This window comes from Protopterus annectens, chromosome 14.part0 (assembly GCF_019279795.1).
Source record: "Protopterus annectens isolate FY-2018-M chromosome 14.part0, PAN1.0, whole genome shotgun sequence".
Taxonomy (NCBI): Eukaryota; Metazoa; Chordata; order Ceratodontiformes; family Protopteridae; genus Protopterus; species Protopterus annectens.
The window spans coordinates 918,151,047-918,172,456 of record NC_056748.1 but is presented as its reverse complement, the minus strand read 5'-3'; the positions used below and the strand labels follow the sequence as shown (position 1 = coordinate 918,172,456).

General features: G+C 37.1%; 1 protein-coding gene across 1 annotated transcript in view; it reads left to right on the top strand.

Annotated features, from left to right (window-relative positions):
• ABCC2 (ATP binding cassette subfamily C member 2) overlaps positions 1–21,410 on the top strand; it is an 833,283-nt gene that overhangs the window by 715,125 nt on the left and 96,748 nt on the right. Inside the window, exons 24-27 of the mRNA XM_044055642.1 lie at positions 1,682–1,837; positions 2,501–2,700; positions 10,989–11,115; positions 21,142–21,243. Coding sequence (XP_043911577.1) covers positions 1,682–1,837; positions 2,501–2,700; positions 10,989–11,115; positions 21,142–21,243 — 585 coding nt within the window. The remainder of the gene's footprint in view (positions 1–1,681; positions 1,838–2,500; positions 2,701–10,988; positions 11,116–21,141; positions 21,244–21,410) is intronic.

The window sequence follows — 21,410 nt, the reverse complement described above, 5'->3', positions numbered from 1 at the left end:
GAATAAGTGCATTTATTTAATGTGGAGTGGTTTATCCTTCTGTTCCTGCTTGGCATTTTTGTGTTATGTTCTTTGATTCACCTTAATGATCATATTAAATCAATTTCCTTGTATACTACAGCGCCACTTGTCATGAGTGTGTTTTAAATTCATAGCTTTGAACATTTTTCCGGTAAGCAGTGAAACAAAACTTATGAACCAATAATGACAAAATGACCCATTTCAGAACATCTCAATCATAAAAGGCCAATCAAACTGATGTCATTATAATCCACTAACATCAGTCAATATGCGCAATCCCTACAAAAGTAATATTCATCTGAATACTTGCACATTAAATAAAACTGTAACTAATGAAGAGGTTGCTGCTGGCAGGGATCTTTGCATTTTGGTGCTTCATCTACAAACTCAGCACCTGGTGCCCTTGACTAATAAATTGCCTATGTTACATTAAAAAAAAAAATGATATGCAATAGGGAATGGCTGGCAAATTGACAACAGGTTCAGAGTTTCTTGGCAACTCATCCAAATCAGAACACACTCAAGAGAGCAACACACCTCCATGCCTCCCTAACCCCACTTTATGCTGCACTGTAGTATCAGCAATCAATCTACCTAGTGTGGGAAGAGAACCAACAGCCTTCTGCACTAAAAGCAAGTGTGCTTCTTGTTGCAGTACTGACACTGAACAAAACAACTATGAAACTCTATGACTGATACTGACAGACTATAATCCTCAGTGATTTGCAAAAATAAATAAAATGAAGGGAGACCTGATAGTTGATGTGGAGGGTTTAAGGAACTTTCCTGTCAATAATTAAGGTTCAGGGTTTGACTCCGAGTAAAGTCACTTAACTAGACAGTGTCCCTAACTGAAGTAATTTACACACACCCCTCAGTTTTCTCTGAAATATAACACTGCAGGGCTTAGTTGTTTTGCATGAATTAGAGCTTGGTTGCTTTGTTCTCATTACATGTGATCTCCTTTTCCTTCCCCTGCAATTGCTTTAAGGGAAAGAAGGCTTGCTCTAACTGAAATGCAACGGATCCATGCTCTGTTTGCTCTAAATCAGAGCTTGCTCTGTGTATCTGCCTATTACATTGCCATTGATGCCGCTTACTTAAATTTCCAAGGGCTTGCTGTGTATATTTCCCGCATTACATTGCAATCTCCTACTTAACTTTTCCATGGTTTCTAAATATGACATTATGATGTTTCCTGAAGTTTCTGGGCTTGCTGTGTGAAGTTCTCCTGTTAAGTCCTAACAGTTACTGTGTTCATTTCCTATTGCTCTGTCTTTTTATTTACATATAATTTTTCTTTTTTTATAGTGAAGCCAGCCCCCTCACCCCCCCCCCCCCCCCCACCAGCACGGGTCCTAGTCAGTTGCTTAATGCTGGATCCAGCTCACATGACACCATAACAAGTGCATGCATTTTGTCCTTGTTAGTTTCATCCAGAGACTTCAGGGAATCAAAATATTTCACATTAGGCTAAGTGATTCCTAATTCTTTAACAAGAGTTTCCTTTTATTATCCCATGGTATTTTGCTTTATGTTGAATACATCTGCAACTTCCTGTAGTATATTATTGTATAACCTCTCACTCAGTGATCTCTGACATGGTGCATCTGTGTTTCTGAGCTGGGTCAAATCATTTACCATTTCTCTTTTTTTGCAGGATATCTTCACAGTGGATGAAGCCATTCCAATGTCTTTCCGAAGCTGGCTTGCTTGTTTTTTGGGTGTGATTGGAACCCTTTTTGTTATCTGCCTTGCAACTCCTCTCTTCACAGCAGTTATCATCCCACTTGCTATCTTCTATTTCTTTGTCCAGGTAGGTATTTTCACTGTATCTACACTGTAATGTTTGCTTTAACTATAATAATATTTTTATCTATTTCTATCTGTTAATGCAATTATTTTGACATTATAAATGCTAGCATACCTACCCATATTACATCACAGTAACTGCTGCTGTGAATGAAGCTGTCCACATTTCGCCAACACTGTGTGCTGCCCTGACATCAGTTGTTCCTACTGTGGAACTCTGGAAGTAAAGACCTTACAGTGGTCTTCCCAGTGACTGCAATAAGAACTGAAAAAATGAATAGCCAATATGCTTAGTGCCACTACTCCTTCACATACATCTTGTTTCTCTTTTTGGAGGGGAGATAACTGGTGCAGTGGTGAGTGACCAACATTGAATTTTGTACACTTCAACTGCCATCATTTCTGCTTGGGCAGGTCAAGTTTGATGCAAGTGAGGAGTTTACAATACTCTTGAATTTTATATCATAACTGTTGTGACAATTTGAAATGGTGGAACAGCATCAGCATCTGCTCTAATTCCCTACTTGGACAGGTCAGAACTAGGTTTGGTGGCTGAAACTGCAAGTATTTACACTCTGTATCATTGATTAGTTCCATCTGAAAAACATCAGCTTACACTGTACTTCTTCAAGTAATTTGGCTAGTGTAACTGTTGATTTCTTTGCAGCGTTTTTATGTGGCCACTTCTCGCCAGCTTAGACGACTGGATTCAGTTACCAGATCTCCAATTTACTCTCATTTTGGTGAAACAGTCTCTGGGCTTTCTGTAATACGAGCCTATGGGCACCAAGATAGGTTTCTGCAACACAACGAGAACACAGTTGATCTGAATCAGAAATGTGTTTATCCTTGGATTGTGTCCAACCGGTGAGTCAAGGGAAGTGCTAGTTTTATTATTAATTTGTTACTTTGTGTTAGTGTTGCAGTTGCCATCAGGAGTGAGAACATTTTCTGAGATTTCTCACAGTACAATAAAATATAAGTGTCAAGTAAGGCAATGCTTTCCAAGTAGAAAAGATTCATCCTTTTGTTTTTCCACTTCAGCTCCTACAGTTCAGGTAGTAATCATATCCCTTTTTCCTATGTTGTTACCTACAGCTCTTTTATTAAACCTTTTTGGTAAAGCTGGGGCACACTCCTTAACTCTTAATGTCATTTTGCACTTATTGCTTCTCCCTGTCCTGGCACTTCTGTTACTACTGTACACTAACCTTGGCTTCATCCAAGAAACTGCCATTATCTCATTGTACTTTCATGTTTTTGGTTCCTGAAATGGTGCTCTCCTCTTCATTTATACATAGCTCATACTTCCCTGCTGCCGTGATGGGTTCTTTGCGGTAGACCTTCCTTCCAATTTCCCATTCCCTCTTTTTTGCATCTTCACAATGTTTCTCCAAACCAGACTCATACAGTGTATGATTTCCTAGTCTAGGAAATCTTTTCTGTTCCATGATCCCTCTTCAATGCTTGTCAATTTTATACTAGCTGGCACCACCTTCCGAAGTTTGCACTTACTCCTCATGTTATCTAAACCTACCAAAACCTTGCTGTGTCTCATATTACTCTTCCCTACAGCCCCCTCCCTTGGCTTCATCCTGCTTTCATCCATCTTGTTGTATTCCCTGCTGTTTATTTTTATTTACTTTCCCATCATTTTGCTTTTACTGTATTATGTTTCATGAAAACATGTGCATCTACAATGCTACTTAGCATATTGGAACCAAACTGTTCAATTTTATTTTTAGTGGCCAAGTAAGACTAACTGGGCTTACATCCCTTTTTTCATTGGAGACTCAAATAAAAATGTCAGACTATTCTACAGGTGAACAAACACAGAGCATCAGAGTGTAATAATGTTCATTCTACACAACAGTACCTTCAAATGCAACTCTCAGAAGCCAGCTTGTGATTTGGTCTGTAAATGCAAGAGAGATAATCCTTAATTTTCTAGTGAATATTCCTTCTAGCTACTTGCAGAATGTAACTTAGTAAGTACTGTGTTATGTGTATACTAGTATGAACACAATACAACACTTCAGCGTACTTCAAAAAATCGAAGTGGAATAAGTGGAACAAGTGGAACAATAAAGCATATATTGATTAACTGTGAGAAGTGCGGCATGACTGTTAGCATGGGATACTTTCTTTACACCACCGTATTAGTACAACAGATGTTACTTTTCAGAAGTAAAAAATATTTCATACAGTGATCAGAAAAATGACTGCATACAGTAACTTTTCATCCAGACAAGTGAATGTGCAAAGTAGTGAGGTACTATGCTTCTCATGGAGTGGGGTCCTACCCAGAAAAAGTTAACACACTGCAGCCTAGCGTCATAAAATTTGCAAAAACATGACCTTGCATTTTTTGCCGTAGTTCCATTGTAATCTTGATAAATTTTATTGGTAGGACTTGTATCTTTTTAGCACTGCCATTTCTTCAAAATGCATTATCAGCTTTATTGCTGTCACATTTTGCAGGCAGCCTTCCATAGCATCTTATAAATATGGAGTTCAGGGTTGCATTTTCTGTGCTTTGGCTTTGTTTCACTATCATTTACACAATTTTATACCTTCTGCTCATACATCCAAATGGTTAGCACAGACAAACAACTTACAATAAACTTGTCTGTTCTCATCCTCTGCAGTGTATGCAAAAAAAAGGTTTTGTTAACTACAACACAATAAATCCAGGTTTGCATCAATCAGTTTTCAGCAAGATCACAGAACCATGGGCTAAAGAAGTTTCCCCTTACCACTCAAGGTTGCGTCATTTCAGAGCAGTGGTGACTGGGGACTTCAAAAAAAAAAAAAAAAAGTGGGGGGGCATGCTACAGGAAGGAAGTGAATGGGTGGGGATAATTGGAGTAAGGTGGGGCTCTATTACAACAGGTCAATGACCAATACCTATGATCAAATAACAGATAGGGTCAATCACATTAATCCACAGACTGCCTCAGAACCCACTCATTATAGCCACTTTAAGAACTATATGCACCTCATCTGACTGCAATCAATGAGGTCAGCCTCAGGTGAAATGGAGCCCTGGAAAAAGGACCTTCCTTTCCCCTGGTTGGACACTGGTCTCTGCTCCTCCCATTGCCCCACTCCTCTTTTCTCTTCATCCTGATCCCATACCATCCAGAAAGATAACTTTTCTTGTTATTTTTACATTTTGTCTAACCTTTTTTAGGGTTTCTTCCATCCTTTTACCACACCTAACTGACAAAAAAGTCTTAGGCCCCCAGAAGTTATATGTGCTAGATGTTCTGATGTGTATCATAAGAGCATTTTTCCATTTTTTTAATCCAATGATGACTAGAACAGAAATCATGATTAAGGAAAGAAATTCAGTGTTTTTTTTTTCTTTCAAGGAAAAATAATTCTAAAGCTTAATGTTCAAAGCCTAACAAAATAGTAGTTCCCAATAAACCGAGATGACAAATGTTTGCAAGGCTATATACAAATTCTGTCTGAAAATAACTCCTAGCTCCTTACCATTTAAAAAATGATTACCTTCAGCATCCCCTTCAGGTGTTAAGATTAACATGAAAGTAAAAGCACAAATGACTACACACATACATTATAAAGCTAAGATTCTGGGGTGGGAAAACATAGTGCTTGCATAAAACCTATATAGAAAGGGAGTACATGCAAACTCCACACAGAATGAATCACAGCAAAAAAATTAGAGAACCCAGTACTGGGTGACAGCAGTGCTACTCTCTGTGCCACTGTGCCAATAATCAGTTGCTATCATACTCAACCTGCCTAGACCTCCAAAGACAGCCACTTATTGTTAACAAGGCTGATATCTAAGAAGAAAAGTGAAAAACTAGTGGCCAACTTGCAATTTTTACATACAATGCAACTCCTTTCCCCATACACAGTCATTTTTATCACAGTCAGCTGCCAGATCCATTAAGTACAGCCACTTTATTGGATGTGCATACGTTAGATGTCTGATTGTTTTTAAAAAATAACCATAATAAAGTATTCTAGCTGGATTCAGACAAATACATACTAATTCTGCAAATCCAGAATAATAACTGCTTTACCTGAGCAAATAAAAGCAGAGATAATCATTTATATTCATGAAGAGCTTCTATACCCAGCAATTAAAGCCAGATATATTGACTGTGTAAATTGCAGTTATCTCACTGAAATAAAATTAAAACAATTGGCCATAGTAATTCATTTTAATGCCCTGACCCCCCCCCAAAAAAATTATAGTACATTCTATGGCTGTGTACACTTCAGATGTCTGATTGGGATCAAATGAATGAATAATCCTACATACTGGATAACTAGCATTAATAGTGTTAGTAAATGTATATGGACACTTTAAAAAAATTGCTCGCACACTAGTATCTTCAGAAATCCATTATTTTCGTTTTTCACTTTCAGGCAAGCTGCCTTAGACATGTGAGTCAGCCTGTGCCAAAAGACATGGTGCCTTACTGCTTCATACAGTAAGCTAGTGAGCTACTTTGAGCGATGTTTCTGCCTTCTGCAAAAGACGGGAAGGTCTGTAATAAGGCATAACTGCCTATTCTACACAGAGTAAAACAGTCCAATAAGTGGAGTAAGCCAACTTTTTTTCTAAACTGACTTTTGTAAGTTCTTGTAACCCTTCATGTGCACAGTAGCTTATAAAGAATTTCAAGCTTCAGAAAGCAAATGGGAAATTGAAAGTAAGGTAGCATTAGATAAAAAGTAAAATAATAGCCCGCCTCAGTGTTAGTATATTTAGACTTTTTTGATGTTTTTCTCCTTATTTTTGTTACAGTTGATTTTTTGTCAACGTTTTCATTAATTTTTATCTGGCTGCAAAACTAGAGTGGCATTTAAATGTTAAGTAATGAGAAGGATGGTTACAGATGGAGTTTTCCAATATAAACTGGAATATCAGTATAACTGTCACAGTTATAAATAGTATAAAACAGAGGAAATAATGGCAACTTAATGACAGCAATCAGTTACGGCACAAACTAAAGGGAAACCATTTTGATTTGGTGGTTAGTAACACAGGGCATTTCAGAGATTTGGATCAGGGAGGCAGTAAGAAAAAGTGATCAGTCCTCTAGCTTGACATTCCACGCAAAAGCAGGAATTTAAATAATATTTTGAGGATCAACATAATACTCCATGTAAACGCAGGTATTAAGGAATAATGTTGGTGGAGTCAGCTACAAGATTGGAAAGATTACAGGAGCACAGTAGAAATATTTAAATGATTGGGCAGAGGTTAGCATTAAGTGAAACTGATTAAGTGGGTGAGGTTATTGACCACCATGATGTTAATATTTATGTTTAAAAATAATAAGTTAAAATGTAAGAGGATACATGTCAATGGGCATGAAGAGAGAGGGAAAAAACTATAGATACAATGTTAATGATCAGAACTGAAAGTAACAGAAAGAATTAATGCAATTACAGAAAGACAAACAACTTGTACAACAGACAAACTGATAGAAAGTAGTCAGTCAGTCACTGGGGTGGTTTATGATTTTTCGTTATGTGGCTCTATCCCTGTACACAGTCAGTAAAGTGCCACAGAAAGGACAGAAATGGGTTGATAATGAAGAATATCCCCTCACTGTCCACAAGGAGTGTTCCTTCAAGCAGCCCTGCTTCTCTCTCCAAAGCACGGCAGGTTGTTTTTTGGTCTCCAAAAAGGAAATTGCACCTACCACAGACAATCCTCTTAACTCTAAGGGAGGAGAGAGTAGGCCATGCTTTCTCACTGCTCCAGCTCCCTACGTGGATCCTCCAGAAGGGAGTGTGTCAGTTGGAAGAAGATAGTTTTGGCAAACTCAGAAAGATATCAAACGGTTCATTAACAGTGGAGATTGCATTTTTCTCCATGAATCTGTGACATCTGACTTGGTATAAGTTTGGGGTGTGGGGGGTACCCATATGGGGAGGGCAGGGGTACAAAAAATCTTACAAAGGTTTACTGACAGTAACTTCAGCACACTTTTTTGTGTGTTTGCACCTTTGGTGACTTGACATGAATCCCTCCAAATTTGGGCTGCTAATTAAACCTTAGTCAACTGAGTCAGTCAGAAACTTGCATGACAGTGAAGCAGTAAAAGAACTGAGAGAGACAGCAAATGTGTTAAGTAGCTATTTTACATTTATCTTTTTTAAGGAGTATAACTGAAGATTAGTAAATGGGACAAAAAGATTAAGTTTAAGGGGGAGAGAGAATGGATAGATTAACTGATATAGTGGAAGCTGAGAATAATTTAAAAGATTACAATAACAGAAGGTATGTGAGACAAATGGATTACCTCAAAGAGTAGCTGATATCCCAAGTGTACCTTTGGCTTATTTACTTAATTAGTTGCTGCAGTCTAGAATTTGGATTATTTAATTAATGAGTTACTAAGATATGGACCAGTACCTTATGGATGTAGGTAGCAGCTGAGGAGATGCCATTGTTTAAGAAAGTTCAGGAAATTAAGGACCTGTAAATTTGACTTCACAATATTTTCTATTCACATGCCCATCACTGAAGAATGGACTGAAACTGTAATTTTCAAAGAATGGCTTTCTAGATGAGAAGCAGCATAAATTTTCAGAAGACAGATCCTGTCAAGAGTAATTTTAATATGCACTTTCTGTGCACAGAGTTAGATATCAGTAAATAAGTAGATGTGATATTTTTAAGTTTTTGGAAAGCTTTTGAATCAATGCCACATAATGGGCTGGTAGAACAGTTTTAATATACAGAATGTATTGAATAAGTATGGTGTGGAATAAAGAATTTTCAGAGCACAGGAGTCAGAGAGTGAAGATGATGAAAAGACAGTTATCCCAAGACTGGGCAGTACTGAGTGATGTTCTTCAGGGGAAACCAATGCATTTATGATATTGCTTTGGAATCGTATAATAATGTCCCAGCTTTTGCAAACAATTCAGAAGTGTGAACAGATTGGTATAATTACTCCACAAAAATCTCTAGCTCTACAGATGTTGGAAATGTGAAGAACAGGAATAAAAATGACAGAGCTATGATGAGCTGCAATTGAGGCAATTGCTGCAGGGGGAAGAAGGAGGCGTTAGATGTTTCAGATCAGAAAAAAATTATGTTATTTGGATTACACTTAAATTTAGTGGATCTACTACAAGAAGTTGATGCAGAACCCCAGAGATAAACTGGGTAAGTCAAACCTGCAAAACAATTGCCTAACCAAAGAATCCTGAGAGATGAGAAAACCAATCCCCTCTGAGATAAAAGTTGCAGACTCTAAGATTTAATTTGCCCAGTATTTGAAATCCTGGTGTTCAGTGCTTCATAAAATGTATCTTGGGCACTCTGCAGTTTACAAACCATGCCTATCCCCAACACTTTTTTCCTTGTTTTAGGATTATTCATACATGCATGTTTCTTTTGGAGTCACCTTCCTAATTGTTTTAAATATATACTTATCTACCAGATTGTTTTAAATATATTATTAAAAAAGCAAAATATATTTGACTGTTTTAAATTTCAGTAGTCAATTTTTTAACAAGAGAAATAATTTAATAACCAATAAAACTGGCAATTTTTAGACATTTCAACCATACATGATCACTTGAACTGCCATTATAACCCCCCAATATCCATACCCATCCATTATAGCACTATGCACATCTCATATGTTTGACTATAATATAAATGCCACAGTAAAGTATTCCAACTTGTGTTACAGAAATGCATACTTGTCCATTAAATACTCACTAAAACCCTCTTTAATGTGATTATGACAGCAGGGGCAGTCATTTTCATCCACAGCCATCCCTTGTATTTAGCAATGTAGAACTCAGATGTCTGATTGCCAGAAAAATACTAAAAGTAATAATGGCTAAGTAATGTATTCATTTTTACATGAATGCACAGTAGTCACAGTAAAGTATTCCATCTTTACACAAATGCATACTTGTCCTCCAAAACCAGATTAATGAGTGTTTAAGGAGTGACAAGTGGGTAGTTTAGGTTCACTAAAAGACAGACTTTCATCAAGCAGTTATAGCTGTTTGCATGATTTATGTAAAGTAAGTTGGAAAATAAAAGTGAACCATTACTATGACCATTTTTATCACAATCAGATATATGATGTGTGCACAACCAACATAGTTCTGCAAAGCCAGCTCAGAATATTGAGCAAACAATACCAGTAATTTTCATTTACAGACTGTTCTTCACCCTACAATTATAGCTGCTTTGTATACATCCCATTTGTCTGACTATAATTAGATTATATAGGCCCCATAAAGTAACTCTGTTTCACACAAGTACACATATGCTCAACAGCTATCAAGATGAAAAAAAAATGTAAGCTTCTTATGCCTTAATATGTCATGGAGCAGGTAGATCATGGGATGGTAAGGATAAAAAAAATTGGTTAGGAATATAGCAGCTCTCTCCTCCATTGAGAACTGTAGCTGGGTCTGCTTTAGACAGGAGTGCCTCATGTTATTTGTGTGTGTTTAAGAAATGCTGCTGTCATGTTTCTTTAAATAACAAATACATAAATGTCTGAAAAGTGGTCCTAGCCTAAAGGAACTCTATTCACAGCATCACTGGCCAGAGCTGTGCAAGCACAAATGGTAGTCACCCAAGTTTAAAAATGTTTGACATACAAGCCAACTCAATTGAGTTGGCAGTGCTGAACAAAGCAAAACTTTATTTAAATAACACTATTTCATTTTTATGCAGACAACTTCTGACAGTAGTATAGTGAGATTTTGGCTCTGGGCCCCTGGCAGCCACCTGAATTGTTCCTATAATAACCCATCACTATTGAGATTTGAATTTTCTTCTGTACAGACATAAGGGTTTAATGCCATTAAGCTGCTAACCTTTATCTCTCAGTGAAGAATTGTTAGCATAAAAACCTTTCTGTTCTGAATCTGACTTCAAGATTCTGTGGAATGAGGTCTGTGTGTGCATACTTTATTTTCATTGTTCAACCCTACAGATAAAAGACTGGTATTTGAATCCTACTTTACTAGGAGATCTGAGCCATGTATACATAACAGTAAGGTTACAGAATGAACCCTGTCATTTTATTACAGTATGAAGTAAGGCCTGCCGATATGAAATTTCAGTGATGTGTAACTGTATCCATTACCCAGCTGTAATTTGTTCTGATTTTACTTTGTAGATGGTTGGCCATTCGACTTGAGTTTGTTGGGAATCTGGTGGTTTTCTTTGCAGCTCTGTTTGCTGTGATCAGCAGGAACTCCTTGAACAGTGGTTTGGTTGGGTTGTCCATCTCCTATGCCCTGAGTGTAAGTAATAACTTTCTTATTTTTTGATAGCAGCTGCAGTTGGGCTATGTTTTTGGAGTGGAATGGACTCAAATTTCACTAATAACAGAGGCAGAGAAATGGCCATTATATTCTTCCTTTGGCATTAAGAATGGTAATTATTTAAAATATCATTAAGTTCTCGGAAGAAATTTAGTTACTCTGCAGATATGTTTAGCAGATTACTAAAGCTAAATGTTAGACAGTAAATTGCTAATACCTTACCATAGCTGAAGTGCTTGCAATACATGTTTCTTAGATAAAGATAGCCACTGAAAAATAAAATACCATAGTGCAATGTGCAATGACAATAAAAAAAGTAGTTTTCGGAAACTGAATGCAGCATTTTAAAACTGAGGGACAGTAAACTACCCCATAACCTGGACTAAATGATGCATGAGAATGATGAAATAGAAAGTGGATGGGTTACACTTCTATCTGTCAAACCTGTGGAAGTTATTATGTGGGGAAAACAGAGAGAACATTTAGGACTAGAGTTTATGAACATTTATATGTAATTTCTAAAGGCAATATTAACAATTCTTTTTATACACATATTCTACAATGTACTGGTTTTACTAAATTTAAGTTTGGGATTTTAGAATTGGTATCATATAACCAAAGGGGAGGGTGGTGAGAACTTCAAATAAAATTGAAGGAGTTGTTTTGGATTATAAAGTTAAATTCCACTATTCCACCTGGTATCAATGAACATGTGTAACTTTTACCTATTTTAAAGAAGAGAGCTTTAGATTTTTGAACTATTTTAGTATTATAGTGTTTGTTATTTCAGTGTTAATGCATTTTAAACATGAATTTATATAGGAAGTTAAAACCTCTAGATAATTTTTTGTATTTAGGTGAATTGTATTTTTCAAAAGAAATGTGTCGCTGACTTTTTAATAAAATCTCATTATTTTTCTTGGTTTAATTGATTGATTTGGATACTTTATTCTTATAAAAGGAGTCTCATTATGTATTTTGACTGTTCTGAAGAAGTCCCAGGATGTTTTAGGGACGAAAGCACTTAATTTAGTTATGTATGGTAATAAACGTGTTACTCGGGTATTTTGAACTCTTCTATACTTTTCCGTTCTTAGTATGCAGCTTATTGTGTGATGCACCCTGGTGCCAATTTTATGTTGTTTGGGTTGTTTTTTTCTGCTAAAGTGAACTGCTGTAAAGCCCATGTGAAGAAACAGAGCAAAAGTTCCCTATCATTATAAATGAGACCTTCAATTTATTAGAAGGCAAAAAATAAAGCAAAAATAAAAGAAATGCTTTGCACTATCTATACACAAAAACACAAAATCAAATTAAAGTATCTCTTTCATGTAACACAAAAGTACACTATTCTTGCAAAGCCACATTAGTTACTATTTAAACTGAGCAAACAACTGGAAGATATTTTTTTTCATCCACAGTTAGCTTCCACTCAGCAGTTATAGCGATTTCTGTATACACTTTTAACATCTGATTGCAGTAAAAATGATGGCCATATAATGCATTTCATGTATGATCCTCACAAAAAGTTGTCACATGTTAGAGTATTCCATGTTGCTTCCCACAAATCACATTCATCCTGTAAATGCCAGAATAATGAGAAACAGCAACATTTAAGTCATATTCCTTGAAGGACAGCCCTAACAATTATAATGGTTTTGCCTGTTCACATTTCAGACATCCAACTCATAAAATAAAATAAAAAATAAGTAAAATAAGAGCCAAACAGTAATTTGATTGATAATGGACAATTATTTAGCAAAATAATTCGGTACAAATGCCTAAAAATCAGATTTTAAATATTATTCTTATATACTGGAAATTACCAGGTTTTGAATTAACAGGCATTTTCACAGGGAACTGAAATTCAAATGTGTGCCATTATTTAGTGGCCTCAACCTTCAATGATCTACCAGAAAAAAAAATACCAAGATACCTAGCAAACGTGAGGCAAAATCATGATGCATAGCTCTCAACTTTTATGCTCAACATCAACTTCTATGCTCAACAAACTTTGACAAAGCTAAAAATAATGAAGGGAGAAATGCCCAAAAATCAGACTTAACTTTAAATACTCCTCTTGTTCACTTCAAAGTAAATAGAACAGGTTTTGCATCAACCTGACTTTGTTCAACAGTACGTATTAAAATGTTAGTAGTATGAACTTAAGATGGTGACAGAATAAGAGAATGTGAATTAACATGCACTTTCTGAAGTAGTTTATGACTAATGATTGCAATGACTGTCACTGCTTATTAAATGTGATTTAGAACATTTTCTCCCCAAATCACTTGTTTTAGGAGACAGTGGGACAGAACAAAATTTAAGGGAAAAAAAAGATCCAACAGATATTGTAAGCAAAAGACCATACTTGCAACTCCTCTGAGATGCCTATTAGGGAGGAGTTCTCAGCTGGGAGTTACAACATTGCTTTATGTTGCATAGCAACCAGTGAATGTACAAGTAAAGGAAAAAAAAAAGAACACAAACAGGCCATTAGTAAAACACTATTTGCAAAAGCAGCAAAAGGTGCAACTCTTGTATGTCTTATTTATTTATTTGCATTTGTTTACTGGGGTAGTCCACTGTGTTAAAGACCCCATTTTCAGTGGAGGCCAAGGGAGAAAAGCTCCACAGGCAATAAAAGCAAATCATACAACAGCTACAACAAGTGCATAACATAAAGCAAATACATTTAGCATAAGTACATTACTGGACAATATACATTACTGGAGAGTAAACAGCAATAGTGTGATATGAAGTCGATTCAAATTGGAGTACGTTTGCTACAGGGCTATATACAGTTGGAGTAAGTTTGTTTTAGGGTATATACAGCCTACTGAAGCATTCTGAATTGAAATGATAAAAAGACTTGCTTCAGCACATTGCATAAAATTTATAACAGGTGAATTGAATTACAAAATGACACATGATTCTACATTGCATTAAAAATAAACAAAAAGTTCTAGCAGTGGATAATAGTGAGGCTTACACCTGGCCTTAGTATAGATAACTCAGACAGCATAAAGTAGCAAGGCATCACACTTTGTACTAAGTAAATTACATGTCCAATATGAATATCTTTGCCAGGCAGATACTGACTGTGATGTGAGGGAAGGAGATAAGATGCAGGTAAAGTTCCAGTTGGAAATAAAAAGTCTTTTAGGGTGGTTTTGAAAGTGTCGGGATTTTTTATAGTTCTAATAGCCAGAGGTAGGACATTCCAGACCTTGGCTACAGAGCAAGAGTATAGAAGCTGTCCAGCAGACAGGAGTGGTTTGTGAATCAGCAAAAAGTGCCAATTATCGGACCTGAGAGCCCCATTTGGTTAGTAGGCACTGAAGATATAGCTAAGGCCAGGCGAGTCTGATGGTTTAAAGATTATTTTGTGGGCTGCATTCAACTGTATGAAGGAGAGGCAATGAGGCAATTCAAGCCAGATGGGATAGTGAAGAGCAGTACAGAGGTGGGTAAAATGTTTGGTATTACAGGCAAATTTAGCAGCTTTGTTGTAACAAGTTTCTAGTTTAGCTTTTAGGTAGGAGGAGAGATTAATAAGTAGAGGTGCACCATAGAGCAGGGAAGGTAGTAGGTAAGGGTTAGCAAGAACTTGTTTTGTGGAGGGGCTAAAAAAGTTTTGTGCCTGTAGAGGGTCCCAATCTTTTGGTGGGTCTTCCTGATCCTATGGTGTGTGTATGTCAAATTTCAGGTGTTCATCTATAAACACCTAGCAGCTTTGTCTGAGTAACGACCTTACTGACTGTATTACTTTGTGAAAGTATACTGAACTGGGCTTTGTTAAGGGTGATAGATTTCTTAGGTGTGAAGAGCATGAGTTTGGTTTTGGTAGGGTTGAGGGAAAGGGGACTGTTATACATACATGTCTCAGTAGTAGTGAAGCCTGACTGAGTTAGTTGTTGTAGTTCGGTTATGGAATTAGAGGCTCATATAATTGTAGAGTTGTCAGCATATTGAATAAGTGAGCCTTGTCAGCATATTGAATAAGTGAGCCTTGACCCAGAGAAGAGTGGAAAATATTAATAAAAATGCTGAATAACAAGGGTTCTAGTGTAGAACCTCGGGGAACTCCAGTAGGGGTATTGAGATATGGGAAGAAGGAATTCACAGCCTGTTGCCTGTTAGTTAAATTAGAGAACCAGTTAAGAGAAGAGAGAGAAAGGTCAATTTTAGAGAGTTGGTTTAGAAACAGTGAGTGAACAATTATCAAAAGCTTTTGAAAAGTCTAAGAATAGGGAGGAGACAATTTTCCCTGAGTCACGGGCTCTGTTGATCATGTTCATGAAGGATATGAGGTCAGTTGTGGTTCTCTGGCCTGGTCTAAAACCATGCTGTGTGAGAGATAGCATTTGACTGTGTAGAAGAAAGTGTAGAATTTGAGAGTGAATGCACTTTTCTAAGATCTTAGAGACTGGAGAGACAGAATAGCGATAGGTCAGAAGTTTGAGATATCAGAATTATTGCCTTCTTTATGTTGAGGAAGATTATATGCTTTTTTCCAGATTTTAGGGGCATAACACTCTTGGACAGCTCTGTTTAGAAGGATTGCTATAGGGTAGGCAATAGATTCAGCAGCTAACTTTAAGAATTGTGTAGGTAGGTTGTCAGGAGCATTAGTGTATGGTTTGAGCTTAAGCAGTAGACTTTTTACTGTGGCAGTTGGGATGGGTATAAAAGCAAATGTAGGTACAGAGTAGGAAGGTATAGTGGAAGTACTAGCAGGGTTTGTGCAGTTATGAGATTGGAGAAAGGAAGCAGTGATATGTGCTATAACATTAATAAAGTGAGAGTTAAAGAGGGTGGCTATTTCTAGTGTAGTTTTATTAGGATGAGGGCATGGGTTACTATTTGTACCTGGATTTAGTAATGATGGAACAGAATTCCAGCTTTGTTTTTGACTTTTATTCATTCTGAAATTTCATATAGTGATTTTTCATATATTTGCTGACCAGTCTTTTTACTTGGTTTCAAAGTTGTTTGAATTTATGCAGGTCAAGAGGAGGGGTTTTGTTAGATAACCATTGTTTCCAGCTCTTGTCTCCAGATTTCAGTAGCTTTAGTCAGCCATGAGGCATAATTCACTTTGATTCATTTTACTTGAAGAGGAGTGAGGCTGTTTAGTATATTAAGAAATTGAATTGATGTGCTCAACTGCCTCATCTAGAGGGAGGGTGTTTAGACTGCTTCAGTTAATCTGTTTTAGGGAATCAATGAAGTTCACATTGTTAAATTTACTTAGGCTCCTTATTAGTTTGTACTGATGTGGATTTTGAAATGAGGGGATAGTGCGTTGAGCAAAGACATGTAGGTGGTCAGTAAAGTAGTTTGGGAGAGTACCAGCTGAAGAGATTTTATTAGGTTAATTGACTAGAATCCAGTCTAAGATGGCGCCGCAGCTATTACTCATTTTGGGTCCGGTTGCAGATGTGATGAGCTGAGTGAAGTTGAACAGACTGATATTTAAAGAGGGAGTGTTAGGAGAAAGATCTAGCCAGTATATATTTATGTCAACAAGGATAATGGTTTAATTATTGATATTATTGGAAATCCATGTGAGCATCTCCTCCAATAGGGGAATCTTGTTACCTGGGGGTATATATAGGGCTGTAATATATATATATATATATATATATATATATATATATATATATGGTTCTACCTCACTTCAACGACACGCCGGAACATCGACAGGGAAATCGCGAGCCCCAGAAGATCGACAGCGCAGAAGACCGACGCGACGGGACCAAGAAGATCGACAAGCAGAAGACCGACCCGACGGATGAAAGCACCGACGCCGAGGATGCCGAAATGGGAAAAGGCTGTGTAAGTATGCGGTAGTGACGGACGTTAGGGTGCGAGTAAGGTAAGTGGGGATAGGGGTGGGTTAAGTGAGTTAGGGAGCGGGTCAGGTAAGTGTGCGGTAGTGATTGTGTTTGGGTTAGGGGCGGGATAAGTGAGTTAGGGTTAGGGAGCGGGTCAGGTAAGTGTGCGGTAGTGATTGTGTTTGGGTTAGGGGCGGATAAGTGAGTTAGGGTTAGGTAGTCGGACAGGTAAGTGTGCGGTAGTGACGGACCTTAGGGTTAGGGTTTGGGTCAGGGTTGTAGGTAGTTGTGTATGTGTGGTTTAGTGTGGGTTTGTAGGGATTTTGGTGTGCTTGTGTTGTGTATGTGGTTTTTGGACGGGGAATGTGTTTTGGTTGTTGATTGTGGTGTGTGAAGTGTATGAGGTTTCGTGTTTGTGTACCGTCGGTTATTTCGTTGTCGGGCATGTGGGATTTCGTGTTTTGTACTGTCGGTTATGTGGTGTCGGTGATTGCGTTGTCGGTGTTGTGGTGTTTCGTTTATGTGAGGTAGAACCATATATATATATATATATATATATATATATATATATTTTTTCTTACAGTTCATGTTGAGGAAGGAAATAAGAATTTCAGCAGTGGCAAATTGTGGTATGGGTGTAGTGCATGGTACTCTATTACAGGAGAAGGGAAATAGTAGTGCAACACCCCCTCCCTTTTTGTGGGGTCTGTCAGATCTTATGGTAGCAAAACCAGGTGGGAGAAACTAAGAGTCTTTAATATATGGTTTTAGCCAAGTTTCAGTAGCTGCAGTGATGTCTGGCTGAGTATCTGTAATCCATGTGTGAAAGTGTGGGAATTTATTATTGAGGTTTGTAAGTTTAGTATGACCATATATAAGGATTTGTGGGAGTTGCTTATGGTGGCTTGAGTAGGGATAAATATTGAGGGGGGCTCAGGATTGGAGTGGATGTCTCCAGGTAAAGGTGAGCTGGTTAGTCTGTAGTAATTCTGAAAGTGGTGTTTCCTAAATTACTTTTTAAACTAGGTTTGAAAATGTGTGGTAGAAATATGTGGTATAGAGATGTGACTATAGTCTAGTGGGAGTATTTTTATTTTGTGTAGCAGTGAGGGTTTTATTTGAAGGAGGCTAGGAGATGTGTCTGAGTAACTTGAAGACAAGTTAGCTAGGTTAGTTAATGGAGATGTGATTTTTGAGGGTTTGGTGGGTAGTGAAGTGAATTAGGAGTTGTTAGGTACTGTAAGGAGAGGATGAGAGTAAGGAGGAGTGAGAAAAGAGATGTGAGGATACCACAGGAAAACATGGTAAAAGGGAAGTAATAGATGTAGAAAGGTATTGTGATAAATGGACTAGGTGAGGGTGGAGTGAGGAAAATTAAAGTTACAGGCTAATAGGTATTACCTAACAAGGTAGGATGGTATAACTATGAGTTAATAGGTATAATAGAAAGCTGGCAGAAGGGAATAGGGAAGACACTTGAATTGGATGAGGTTAATATGAAGTTTAAGGTAAGTTTCAAGAATAGGTTTATAGTGAGAAGTTGTTTGAGATGGTTTGAGGTAGCTTATTGTGTAATAGTTGTAGAGTGGTATAGTGAGGGTTATTCAGAAAAAGAGGGGAAATGGGAGCTTGGTTGAGCTAGTTAGGAGGATTGTATAGAGGAGTGGCAAAGGAGGATGTGTATTATTGGTTAAGGTTACTTTGGGGGAAGCGATTTAGAATAAGTTTAGATGCACTGGGGTGGGTGGGATTTGGGGGTAGGGATAGGGTAGCAGAGAGAGCTCAAGTGTAGCAAGGGTGAATGGAGCTGGGTTGGACCAGATCATCACAACAGGCTGGAAAATAAACAATGTGTCGTGAGTAGTGGCAGAGGGAATTTACTGTTATATATTTAGATGGGGTAAAAAATAGATAAATAGGGCTTATTATTAGGCTACATATAAGTAGGGAAAAGTCCAGAGAAGACAGGTGGTTAGAATTCAAAGAAAAGTTTGAGGTGGGATAAAATAGCAGTTCAAAAGGGCCTATGATGAAACTGAAAAAGGAAAGAAGGATGACAGGGTTTAGGCTCTTCTTAATGTGCTAATGAATATAGTGGCAAAACAGCACACCTGTCTAAAGTCCAAAGTCCATTAGACAGAGAAATAAGCAATTCCTTTAAGTGAGCATTAGATATCAAGTTGCTTCTCTCAAACTGCATATCCATTTTAAATGATCAGTCTTCAGGAAGATTCTGCCTGTTTCTGCCCCTCATGAGGGGATGGGTTGGGTCAGAGGTTACAGTTAAGAAAGAGCAGAGGACTACATCCCTATGCAAAAATAGTACAGATTTTTTCTTTAATTTTAAATTAAATAGTTTAAAAAAATCAAACATAACATGCAACTCACTGTGCCTGCCCCCAGTTATAGAAGAAGAACAAATGTCAAAGTGCATCATGAGCAGCAGTTCACAGGATGTCAGGCAGATCAACCAGAGAGATACTAGGTGATTACTTAGGAGGAATAGGGATTGATGAAGGAACCTGGAGGAAAAAATATTACTTTTATTACTTTATTAAGCCACTGATCCACAGTCATATAACAAAGCAGCCATGAGTGTGCACCAGTAAATGTTATAAAAAACTTTTTGACAATGCTTTGTTGGGGCTTCTAGCTAGCACTAGGCCCTTATTCAGCTGCCTAGAGAGCCTCACAAAGTATAACCATTCACATTTCACATAGTTCATTTTAATTTTTTCAGTAGCAGGAGTTAATTTATGCACTGCAATGTTGCTATCCATGTACAAAAATTTGTTCTCTTTTGAATTAGTGAGCAAACACATGTAAATAAGCATGCATGCATACATACATATTTTACAAAATGAGGCTAATACAGTCTGGTGTGCTAGCCAGTCAAATTAACCCCCATAAAAGTATGGGCCCTTGGTGGCTGCCTAAAACTCCTCTATTATAACCCTTCACTGGCAAACAGCCATGTTTCCTTTCCTCAAGATACTGTCGCAGAAGTGAGCAGAAGTGAGCAGTAGTATTGCTGCTTACAGGGCACATGCACACCCATAATGTTGTTTTAGTTCTAAATAGGGCATAACATTTTCATTTCTAATTTCTGTACTGCACTTCTTAAATATGTTGCAATTTGGAATGGCATATAAGGCAACTGTGAGAATACTAAGCCAACTAACAATAAATGCATGAAGAATGCATCCAAAAATTAAATGTTTTTGTCTATTCACTTCCAAGGTTACTACATAAATCTTTCAGACTGAAAGCAAAAAAGCACATTTGTTGTTTGTGCATCATTTTTTTGTGTTTGTAGCAAACCCCATAACCTTCAAGTGTGAGACTGTACCACTACATCTCTCTCAAATTTAAAAACTATCAAAAATTAAAGCTTCATTTCAGTTTTAAATCACAGTTCCCACACTGCTATAACTTGGGGATTTTCTTATGTAGTAATTCTAGATTTAGAGGATTATCTTGCCATCCTCTTATTGCAAGAGGCCTTTCCATGACATCGGGAATTATAATGAAAACAGGTTATCCTTGCTCTAGTGTGGCTAAGTGTAAATATGGGAACTTTATACAAGCTTTTGTGCTGTGTTTTGATTGTGTTACCTAATTTCTAGATTAAGCAGTATGGCTGTGTACCATTATCCTGATGAAGTAAGTTGGAGCCTGTTTTAATACGATGTTTTCTGTTTAGCTGATTTAGCATTGTCACTTTTAGAGCACAATATATGATTATAATGCAGTGTCTGTCATTTGTAAATTCCATCACTGGTGGCATATCAGAAACACAGTAAATAGTAAATGGAGAAATTATTCATATCATAAATGTACACAAAACCAGAGCTTCCTTCCAGGAGTGATTGGGAGTTCAGAATAATGAATGACTTAAAATGAATCAAACAGCGACAGCAGGACTAATCAAATTTAAATTCAGGTCTTACATTTTATAGTTCAGTATTTATAATTAAATAACAAATTCCTGCTACAACCCTCTAAATAAAATCTCTGCAGTCTGATATAGCTTTACATGTAGTGTTCCTGTCACATGCCAATGCTATAAGTAGCATGTGTGTCTGTTACATTATCTGCAGTTTATTATCACTGTCATTACACGCTGTTGTATTCTGTCTAAAGCCGTATCTGTATATCTGTTTAGGTGACACAAACTCTTAACTGGTTGGTGAGAATGACTTCAGAATTAGAGACCAACATTGTTGCTGTTGAGAGAGTAAGTGAATACAGCAACATTAAAAATGAGGTAAGAAAATATGCTTGTGATATATTACATTAGGAAAAGTCAAAGAATATATATATATATATATATATATATATATATATATATATATATATATATATACACACACTATTAACTTGCATTGTGCTCCCCTGTTGTTTTACCTTATTAATTCATAATGGGTCAAAATT